At 35.5% G+C, this 10,696-nt stretch overlaps 3 protein-coding genes and 1 pseudogene across 4 annotated transcripts in view; 2 read left to right on the top strand and 2 right to left on the bottom strand.

The window, feature by feature from the left end:
• The window catches only part of LOC104790324 (acyltransferase-like protein At3g26840, chloroplastic), a 4,434-nt gene extending 2,065 nt beyond the window's left edge, over positions 1–2,369 (top strand). The window contains exons 5-14 of the mRNA XM_019246271.1: positions 81–185; positions 314–429; positions 510–631; positions 724–832; positions 933–1,063; positions 1,153–1,519; positions 1,610–1,723; positions 1,831–1,916; positions 2,002–2,111; positions 2,179–2,369. Of these exons, the coding sequence (XP_019101816.1) occupies positions 81–185; positions 314–429; positions 510–631; positions 724–832; positions 933–1,063; positions 1,153–1,519; positions 1,610–1,723; positions 1,831–1,916; positions 2,002–2,111; positions 2,179–2,369 (1,451 nt within the window). The remainder of the gene's footprint in view (positions 1–80; positions 186–313; positions 430–509; positions 632–723; positions 833–932; positions 1,064–1,152; positions 1,520–1,609; positions 1,724–1,830; positions 1,917–2,001; positions 2,112–2,178) is intronic.
• On the top strand, positions 4,193–7,895 carry LOC104790325 (acyltransferase-like protein At3g26840, chloroplastic; the record flags this gene model as incomplete). Its single annotated transcript, XM_010516051.2, is given in 14 exon segments — positions 4,193–4,530; positions 4,750–4,801; positions 4,953–5,008; positions 5,117–5,275; positions 5,358–5,462; positions 5,566–5,681; positions 5,797–5,918; positions 6,014–6,122; positions 6,218–6,348; positions 6,470–6,836; positions 6,927–7,040; positions 7,180–7,265; positions 7,342–7,451; positions 7,543–7,895. Coding segments are annotated over 14 exon segments (2,056 nt in total), but the record flags the coding sequence as incomplete, so codon positions are not given.
• LOC104790326 (zinc finger CCCH domain-containing protein 38-like) lies at positions 7,918–9,542 on the bottom strand. Of its 2 annotated transcripts, none has more exons than XM_010516053.2 (3): positions 9,248–9,542; positions 8,217–9,004; positions 7,918–8,135 (listed from the first exon to the last, which is right to left on the bottom strand). In XM_010516053.2, the coding sequence occupies exons 2-3, from the start codon at positions 8,973–8,975 to the stop codon at positions 8,106–8,108; spliced, it is 789 nt and encodes a 262-aa protein (XP_010514355.1). In that variant the 5' UTR covers positions 8,976–9,004; positions 9,248–9,542; the 3' UTR covers positions 7,918–8,105. The 2 variants fall into 2 exon arrangements, with proteins under 2 accessions (XP_010514355.1, XP_010514354.1); XM_010516052.2 differs by having other exon boundaries at positions 8,217–9,007.
• LOC104793931 lies at positions 10,286–10,696 on the bottom strand (annotated as a pseudogene).

Genomic DNA, 10,696 nt, shown 5'->3' on the forward strand with positions numbered 1-10,696 from the left:
CACAGCACTCGTTCTGTATGATTCTTAATCAGTGAATATCACAAAATCTTTTCTCATCATAGCTACATTGTTTGTTGCAGCCACACATGTCAACAACTTCATATCGCAACCTCTATCAGGAATGCTTAATGTTTTACCAGATGGTATTCCAACACTATTGGAAGATATCTTCAGTGTTAAGCAAGGTACACTTTTATTCTCTTCTCATATTTCTTTCTTGAATCATAAGTTAACCAAATGATTGATTATCATGTTAAGTGTATAAAACGTAGATCAAGAACTTCTTCAAAAATGTGTTTCTTTGTTATGGTAGGCGATCCGCTGACTGGAATGTTAGAGGCTTTGTCAACTGAGTTTTTTAGCCAGCCAATGGGCGGAGTGGGTGGAGGGATGCTAAGAGATATCCTTGCTGTTTCAACTAATCTTCCTGTTAGTATTCCATCTTAGAAACTTATGATTACCGACTACACAATTCAATTTCAATTCTAGAGTTCAAAATATATTTGCAGACTCTTGGTAGGATGTTGCCTAAGGACACACTGCTTTGGAAGCTGGAAATGCTCAAGTCTGCTATTGCTTCTGTGAATTCTCACATATACTCAGTCAGAGCGGAAACACTCATACTTCTAAGGTCCAATAAATATCTGAATATCTTTTACTTGTAAAAAGGTATTCTAGCTTGGATATAAGTGTTCGTGATTATGTGGTTGTTGACTATTGCAGTGGACGCGATCAATGGCTACTGAATGAGAAAGACATTGACATATACTCGCGCACGTTGCCAAAATGTATAGTCCGTAAGCTTGATGAAAATGGACAGTTTCCCCTTTTGGTTAGTGATCTCTCTTCATCCAATAATAGAAGAAATATGCATTGATACATATTTGTAACCAACACAACACTTCAACAATCTCTTTTACATCTCGTATTAGGAGGATGGGGTAAATCTGGCTACGATCATTAAGTGTACTTCTTTTTATCGCCGTGGGAAGTCTCATGATCACATTACGGATTATATTATGCCTACCACATATGAGTTAAAACAACAAGTAGACGATGACCGGTAAAATGCCTCACTAATTGCTTTGTGACATATCAGACTATCAAGTAAAAAGTTATTGTGGATACCGAATGATAAATTCTGTAGTGCAGATTGGTAGTGGCTAGTACTTCCCCTGTAATGCTGTCGACTCTAGAAGACGGAACAATTGTAAGGAGCCTCGAAGGATTACCTTCAGAGGGACCTGTTCTGTACGTTGGCTATCTCATGTTATTAGGATTTGACTGGGTTCCAAGGGTAACTCAAATCATGAAAGAGAGAAACATTCACCTGCGGGGTTTGGCACATCCCATGTTCTTTATAAATCCCCAAGACTCGATAGTCGACATGAAGATGTTTGACAAATACAAGATGATGGGTGGAGTTCCAGTCTCTAATTTCAGTATTTACAAACTACTGCGTGTAAAGGCTCATGTGCTTTTGTATCCTGGAGGTGTCCGTGAAGCCTTGCATAGAAAGGTGATAATATTAGTCTGTGAACTTTTCATAGTTTCTGTGTTCTTGGAAATTTTTATTTTAGAGGCTTAAATGTACAGAGTGACTTTGCAGGGTGAAGAATACAAGCTGTTTTGGCCAGAACGATCCGAGTTTGTGAGAGTTGCATCGAAGTTTGGAGCAAAAATCGTTCCTTTTGGTGTTGTTGGAGTAGACGACATCTGCGAAGTAAGCTTCATCTACTCTGTTCTGCTTCATTCATGTTTACACGTTAGCAAGAGGCAGAAGCAGTGTCTCCGTATTCAAAATGATGATAACTCTACTCTATATCTCAGATTGTACTGGATTCCAATGATCAAAGGAAAATCCCAATATTGAAGGATTTTATGGAAATGGCAACAAATATTGCTGGCAACATAAGGTTGTTTCATCACACACTACTATTTATAGATTGTTCTCATAATCATTCAAGTAATACTCTTATGAACATTGATTTTGAACGTCAGGGAAGGCGACGAGAGCGAATTGGGAAACCAAGATATCTATTTACCAGCAATTCTACCTAAGGTTCCAGGGCGGTTCTACTATTACTTTGGCAAACCAATAGAAACAGCAGGTACGTATTTAATCAAAGTGTATACTCTACTTCAAATCACTAACCTCAATATTTATAATAATGGCAGGTAAGGAGAAAGAGCTGAAAGACAAAGAAAAGGCACACGAGCTTTACTTGCAAGTCAAGTCTGAGGTCGAACAATGCGTCGCCTATTTAAAAATGAAAAGAGAGAGTGATCCTTACAGACACTTGTTGCCAAGGATGTTGTATCAAGCAACACATGGTTGGTCTTCTGAAATTCCTACCTTTGATCTCTAAAATCTCTCTTTTATTTTTTTAAATTACGATGTGGCTCTTTATATGTTGTACACATCTAATCATATGATATTTAGAAGTTTTAAGATTCTGATTCTTTAGTGATCTAAAATCTTTTAATTGGTTACATGGAAAATAAGACAAGATTATTTAATTGAACGTCCATGACATGAATCTACCTCTTACTTCATAAGATGTCAAGTTTTAACCAATTTAAGGGGACTTATGAATGCCGTCATATGTGATGTGGGTTAAGGATCAGACAAACATTTTAACTACTTTTAAAAAATGCAAATTAAGGATCAAGTTAGAGATTAATTGACGGTTATACATGCTAGTAGTATTTATAGAGACGGAGTCGATGGGCATCTATGTTTTCTAACTTTTCTAAAGTCTCTTCAATTATTATTATAATAGGTGTGATTTGTTTGTACCATATGTTCAACTGAAAATGTAAATGCGATATCTTTCAAAACTCATTTCCACCATAATTGTGAAAGTCTAAATATATAACACCATATTTGATACGTTCTATATATATAAATCATTGATTTAATAATAAGGGATTATATATTATTTATATGTTAGATAAATTCTATATTCAGGTTCATAAGATTTGGGAAGACATTTCAAAATCACCGTTTGAATAACAGAGTATTTAATATAGAAACACAAAAGTTCCAAAATACTTAATCTAATAGAACCCTCTAAGAAGATATGTGTGTGTTAGTTCATTTTGATACTAGTATATGCATTTGGATGTAGATGCATATTCTTACAACAGAAAAAAAAAACATGTGCATTTTACATATTTTGATACCATATGCATCCAGATGATGATGATGAATATGCATATTGTTAAAACAAAACTGCATTTAGATAGACCTAAATACATATACGAATAGCATACATATACATTATATAAATGTATCATATGGACCATTTGAATAATGCATTATCTAGATGAATTAACGAACATCTCCATTGTTTTTTTTTGGTTTGCATGATGGATCTTATAGTATATATACTTTTCTAAAATCTAACTAATACGTTAGGAAAAAAAATATCTAAAGTTATACACATACATGTGATTAATAGTTGAGTTTGTGAAATTTCTTTTTGTTTTGTAGAAATTTCAGAAGACGAACCTTGCACGTCTATATTTAGATTCTAAATTATAACAAGATCCAAAAGGTCACTGTTGGTGTTGTATATATCCAAATCTCTATATATTTTGACTAGCCCATATATAATTAATTAGTCAAACAAACTGTTATTTCTTTATTTATAAAAACTTTTGGTCATTTCTCAAATTTTTATCTTCTTTTATTTTTTTAATCTAATGTTAAGTTTTTTTTTTTTTCTGGGATTACAAACAAATCTCTTTCTTACTTTCATGCATGATTTCTTGGCTCTTTTGTTCGGAATAGTTTCATGCATGATTTCAGTGATACGATACCCAAAGCATTTCCTGATCATTGATCAGCTCTAGTGGATTTGTTTCTTTATTCAATCATATATCTAAATCTAATTGGCAAAAACAAAATCTTGTATCAGCAGATTTGTTTCTTTATTAACCATTTTTGCTAGTCAAATGATTTACCAATTTATTACTTCTTAAAACAAAATTATACCTCATGTGAAACGTCCAATATAATAAATGTCTTTTCAAAAAGGATATAATAAAATTTCTTGGCTCTTTTGTTCGGAATAGTTTTGTCATATTCTGAATATAAGCAAAATACAAACGGCAAAAACTCTTCTGATTAGAGCTTTTCACAAATGGAGACAACAACAGTACTTCGCTCGACCTTGGGTCTCTGTTCCGTCTCATCTTCATCAAACCTACGGCAGTACCGGACCTCAGCCGCGAAACATCGACTCACTTCGGTCAAATCCGTAACATCCACGACTCCTCCTCCTCCTAGGGGTGTTCAACTGAAGCGGAAGAGTAATGATGAAAATGGAGCCACGGTGGGCAAGGTGGTCGAGAATCCGTATTCCAAAGTGGAGGCGGCCCGTCCTGATTTGAGGAAGAGCTTGTCGGATTTTTTGGAGGAAGCCAAAGGTTTCGTGGGAGATGGAGGGGGTCCACCTCGTTGGTTCTCTCCGTTGGAGAGTGGCGCTCAAGCTCAAGGCTCTCCTCTCCTCCTCTTTTTGCCTGGTTTGTCCTCTTTCCCCTTACGTAAATTCAAGAATTATAGTGGATGATTGGTTAATGATTCGCACATCAGTGCCAATAAAGAAAATAATATTATAAATGGATCTTGTTTGGTTATATTGAGATAGTTTCTTTCTATGGATTTAGACTTTACATTTTTCTTTGTGAAGCAACGTTAAGGTTATTCAAGGTAACGAAACTGAAGAAACTAAAAACTTGCAGGGATCGATGGGACTGGACTAGGGCTCATTCGCCATCACAAGAAACTAGGAGAGTGCGTAATTTCACATTATTCCTTTCAAGAATATATGGTTTCTCTGTTTCTGAAAATTCCTCATCATTCTCTTCTTGTTTGTCTAAGAACTTCTGAGTTTAGGTAGTTTTTGAAGTATTATTAACATGTAAGGGATGTTGACTTTGAGTAGGTTTTTTGATATTTGGTGCCTTCACATTCCAGTCAGCGATCGTACTCCTGCTAAAGGTACCTTTTTATTTCCCGTTCGAAGCACTACAAAAAGTGATTAACACTGACCGAGAAGATAGTTACTGCGAACTAAAGCCTTTTTTGTTTGTGTTCTGTTTCACTCAGACTTAGTGAAGCTTATTGAGAAGACTGTTAAGTCGGAGTCCTTTAGGTTCCCAAATAGACCTATATATTTAGTTGGGGAATCTATTGGAGCATGTCTTGCTTTAGATGTTGCAGCCAGGAATCCCAATATTGATCTTTCTCTGATCTTGGCTAATCCAGGTAAAAAGCTCTCGTTCTGTATGATTCTTAATCAGTGAATATCACAAATCTTTTCTCAACAGAGTTACATTGTTTGTTGCAGCCACACATGTCAACAACTTCATATCGCAACCTCTATCAGGAATGCTTAATGTTTTACCAGGTGGTATTCCAACACTATTGGAAGATATCATCGGTGTTAACCAAGGTACACTTTTATTCTCTTCTCATATTTCTTTCTTGAATCATAAGTTAACCAAATTATTGAGTACCAAGAACTTATTCAAAAATGTGTTTCTTTGTTATGGTAGGCGATCCGCTGACTGGAATGTTAGAGGCATTGTCAAATGAATTTTTTAGCCAGCGAATGGGCGGAGTGGGTGGAGGGTTGCTAAGAGATATCCTTGCTGTTTCAACTAATCTTCCTGTAAGTATTCCTTCTTACAAAGTTATGATCTATATTCGGTTTTCGGTTTATTGACTACACAATTCAGTTTCAGTTCTAGTGTTCATCTAGTAATGTGATCAAAATATATTTTCAGACTATCAGTAGGATGTTGCCTAAGGACACACTGCTTTGGAAACTGGAAATGCTCAAGTATGCTATTGCTTCTGTGAATTCTCACATATACTCAGTCAGAGCGGAAACACTCATACTTATGAGGTCCAATAATTTTCTGAATATTTTAACTTGTAAAGAGGTATTAATTATAGCTTGGAGCCTAAGTATTTGTCAATACCTTGTTATGACTATTGCAGTGGACGCGATCAGTGGCTGCTGAACGAGGAAGACATTGACAGATACTCGCGAACGTTGCCAAAATGTATTGTCCGTAAGCTTGATGACAGTGGACAGTTTCCCCTTTTGGTTAGTGATCTCTCTTCATCCAATAATAGAAGAAATATACATTGATACATATTTGTAACCAACACTTCAACAATCTCTTTTACATCTCATGTTAGGAGGACGGCGTAGATCTGGCTACTATAATCAAGTGTACTTGTTTTTATCGCCGTGGGAAGTCTCATGATCACATTACGGATTACATTATGCCAACCACATATGAGTTAAAACAACAAGTAGACGATCACCGGTAAAATGCCTTACTAATTGTTCTGATCTATATCTTACTTTTTCTATATGCTTGGCAAAAAAAATCAGACTATCAAGTATAAAGTTATAGTGGATAGTGAATTATATGTACTGCAATGCAGATTTCTATTGGATGGTACCTCTCCTGTAATGCTGTCAACTCTAGAAGACGGCACAATTGTAAGGAGCCTCGAAGGATTACCATCAGAAGGACCTGTTCTGTACGTTGGCTATCACATGATATTGGGATTTGAGTTGGCTCCAATGGTACTTCAACTCATGAAAGAGAGGAACATTCACCTGCGGGGTTTGACACATCCGCTGGTATTTAAGAATCTCCCAGACTCGTTAGTCGACACAAAGATGTTTGACAAATATAAGATAATGGGTGGAGTCCCAGTCTCCAGTTTCAATATCTACAAACTACTGCGTGAAAAGGCTCATGTGCTTTTGTATCCTGGAGGTGTCCGTGAAGCTTTGCATAGAAAGGTGACAGTATAGTTTATAAACCTTTTACGGTTTCTACATTCTTTGGACATTCTTATTCTAGAGGCTTACATGTACAGAGTGACTATGCAGGGTGAAGCATACAAGCTGTTTTGGCCAGAACGATCCGAGTTTGTGAGAGTTGCATCTAAGTTTGGGGCGAAAATAGTTCCTTTTGGTGTTGTTGGAGAAGACGACATCTGCGAAGTAAGCTTTACCTACTCTGTTCCGCTTCCTTTATGTTTACACGTTAGCAAATCAGCAACCTAGAACGACGATAACTCGACATATGCTCTAGTCTATATCTACTCGAACCTCAGTTATGAGTTTACTTTGAATTTCTTAGATTGTATTGGATTCCAATGATCAAAGGAACATCCCTATCTTGAAGGATTTAGTAGAAAAGGCAACAAAGGACGCTGGCAACATAAGGTGTTACATCACACACTATTAATATATTGTTCTCAAAATAAGTAATACTCATATGAACATTGATTATGAACGTCAGGGAAGGCGACGAGAGCGAACTGGGAAACCAAGATTGCTGTTTCCCAGGACTTGTACCTAAGATTCCAGGGCGGTTCTACTATTACTTTGGAAAACCACTAGACTTAGCAGGTACGAATATGATATAATCTAAATGTATGCTCTCTACTTCAAATCACTGACCTCAATACTTGCAACAATGACGGGTTTTGTTTTCTGGCAGGTAAGGAGAAAGAGCTGAAAGAGAAAGAAAAGGCACAAGAGGTTTACTTGCAAGTAAAGTCTGAAGTCGAACAATGCATTGCCTATTTAAAAGTAAAAAGAGAGACTGATCCTTACAGACATTTGTTGCCAAGGACGTTGTATCAAGCCTCACATGGTTGGTCTTCTGAAATTCCAACTTTTGAACTTTAAATTCTCTATTCGAGCTACTGTGGCTATATCAAGATGCTTAGAGGTTCTAAGATTCTTTTAGTGGTCTAAGGTCTTTATTTGATCATGCAAAATTAGACAAAAATATTTTAAATTGATTATGTTAGTACTTGTACATGAATCTATCAAGAAAGGTTTTTCTCACTGCAGTCATATGAGATGTGGATTTAGGATCAGACAAGCGTTTCAACTACTCTGTTTTAAAAATGATGGATTCTTCATTTACATTGTAAAACTCACAACCGTAGAAGAACAATTCTGACTAAACATCGTTTGCAGACAAGACAAAAGGTCTAATCTTCTCCAGCTGCAGAAAGCTGTGTTATGGGAAATCCCCTTTGATTCTCTTATCTTCTATGCTTTGACATATTTGTCTACATAACCCTGCCAAAAACAAAAAATGAAGAACCACCATCACGAGTCTGGTTCGGTAAAGATGGAATTTGAGGGTATTATGTGACTTACCATAACCAGTTTAGTCAGCTTCTGCCGTGAAGTGTCAATGTACCTATCGATCTTAGCTCTTGATTTGGGTATACGATGACCCTCCATTGAATTCGACACTTTATCCACAACTCTCTTAACAATAGTCTTAAACGCCTCTTTGCTCATGTTCCCTTGTCTCCACGATGGTTTCAAAAGATCCTTGACGAATTTTGTAAGCACGACTTTGAAAAGCTTCATGGACCTTGACGAATCCTTCTCCTTTGTTTTCTCTCCAGACTTTTTCCTCATGTCATCATCACCTTCATGTACATTGTGCTCTACCTTCATATCCTCGTTATGGGAGTTCGGAGTCACAGTCTCATGGCTGTTACATTCTCTTCCAATCTCCGCATTCTCACAAAACTCATCATTCTCTCCAGAGACAACAACTCCAATATCATTTCCTGTAGTGGTGTTTTCATCTTCAACATCAGGTGGTTTGTTAGAGGAAACACTGACCCGAGCTGTCATGTCTGACTCACTCAGAGCTTGTTTATCAACACCTTGAATGTTTTCTTCCATACTGAGCGGTCTGTTGGAAGAAACGCTCGCCTTTGGTACTGGTTCATGCTCTTGAACACAATCTAATTCCACAGAAGCTGGTTCAAAGCTGTCTACAAAAGGATCATACATGTCTCCACCAATACCACATTCAGAAACAGCCTTGGCTTTTCCAGAGTAAGGTGAAGAAGAAGCTTGCCGTGAACCATCATCAGGAAGCTCTATCTGAAGATTCATGTTCTACAATTTGCTTTTGGAGATGCTTCCTACTGCCATAAAAACCAAAGCTTTTAGAAATTTAAATCCTGGGTTACTTCCATTAAAGCCATAAAACATGAATCATAACAATGCTGCAACACAAAATCAAACCCTAAACCCAAAAAATCAAAGAAATTGCCAAACTAAAACACAATCAAACAACATAATACTGAAATTGATAAAAAAAAATAAAATAAATAAATAAATAACAAATAACAGAAACAGAAGCAAATGAGGAGAACATAACATACTTCTTTACGAGATTGAAGACGAACGAGAAGCTAAATCGCCTCTAGTGATAGATTTACATGTCCCCTTGTTCAACTCAACGAAGAAACCAGTTTTTCTCTACTTGTCATCTTCTGATTTTTTTTTTTTGTTTTCCTTTTTTTTTTCGACTCGTTACAAAATCGAATCCACCATTACAAGAGACGATTTAGTAGAAGATAATAAGAAGAGGAATTGAATCAGAGAAGTGATGAGATGAGATTACTGATTGGTACCTCTAATTCTAAATGGTCTTTTGGATCGAACTCCTCAGACTGAAAATTGCGTTTTATATCTACGTAATATATAAAAAGAAGAACCCTAACCCTTTTATTTGGGCCTATGTTGGGTCTTAACATTTGGGTTGGGTGTTGAGTTTTAAACTTTGTCGCTACCTCATTAGCTACTACACATTTTTTTACAAAAGTGTCCAGTCTAAAAAATAAAATAAAACCACTTAATTTTGAACTCCTCTACTATATTATTAAAAATTACTACAATAAAACATATTATTTTAAAATCCACATGTTTTAATTTTTATAATTTATAATTTTACATGGATTTACAAATTATTCATCCAAATTAAACATCTTAAAATAGTTTGTATTAAATACCATGTTCTTTTTTGTGGAATTTTATGTGCTTGCATTTAGTTACATCTCCAAACGATTTAGCAAAACTTTTTCCAACTTCAAGTAGTCAATTTTTACATATAAAAATTATATGATTTCAATTACACAAAATGTTATTAAGTATTCACAAATAATGAAATGAATAACACAAAATGTTATTATATATATTTTTACATCTGAAAAACACATAACTAGAAAAATTATATGGTTTCAATAACACAAAATGTTATTATATAGTTATAAATAATGAATTAAATAAAAAAATGAATTTTTACAAGAATTTTAAATAAATGATAGACTCAACACAATAAAAATAGTATTGTTTAAATCTTATATTGATCACCTTAAATATTGAAACTTATTTTGATTTTCAAATAGCTCATAATGTTTTTAATATATCCAATCAAGTGCTTTATGCATATTAACCGCGTTTCTTATATGTTTACCACCTTCTTTCTTTAGATAGATGCCATCTTCTCTTGCTCTCCAATCCCATACGCCTCCATGATCAGAATGACTAAAAAGTTTAAATGCTGTAAAGTTCTGATAGTGTCTATAGTTAGGCCCTTGTCGCAAGGTACACATAAAACGAGTCGCACCCCAAAAGTTAGTGCCAAAATAGTTTTCAAACTGCTGTCCAATGGGTATTATTTTTGGACCTAGAACGTCATTTTTGGAATATCATCTCATCCAAAGGAGTTTTTTGAATTTAAGTTCGTTGGCAATCTTTATTCCGGAACCAGCTACATGACCAAGCATGCAAAGGCTACACACAGATACAAAGATTGAGAAGTTTTTCAT

Source organism: Camelina sativa, chromosome 6, assembly GCF_000633955.1.
Source record: "Camelina sativa cultivar DH55 chromosome 6, Cs, whole genome shotgun sequence".
Lineage (NCBI taxonomy): Eukaryota > Viridiplantae > Streptophyta > Magnoliopsida > Brassicales > Brassicaceae > Camelina > Camelina sativa.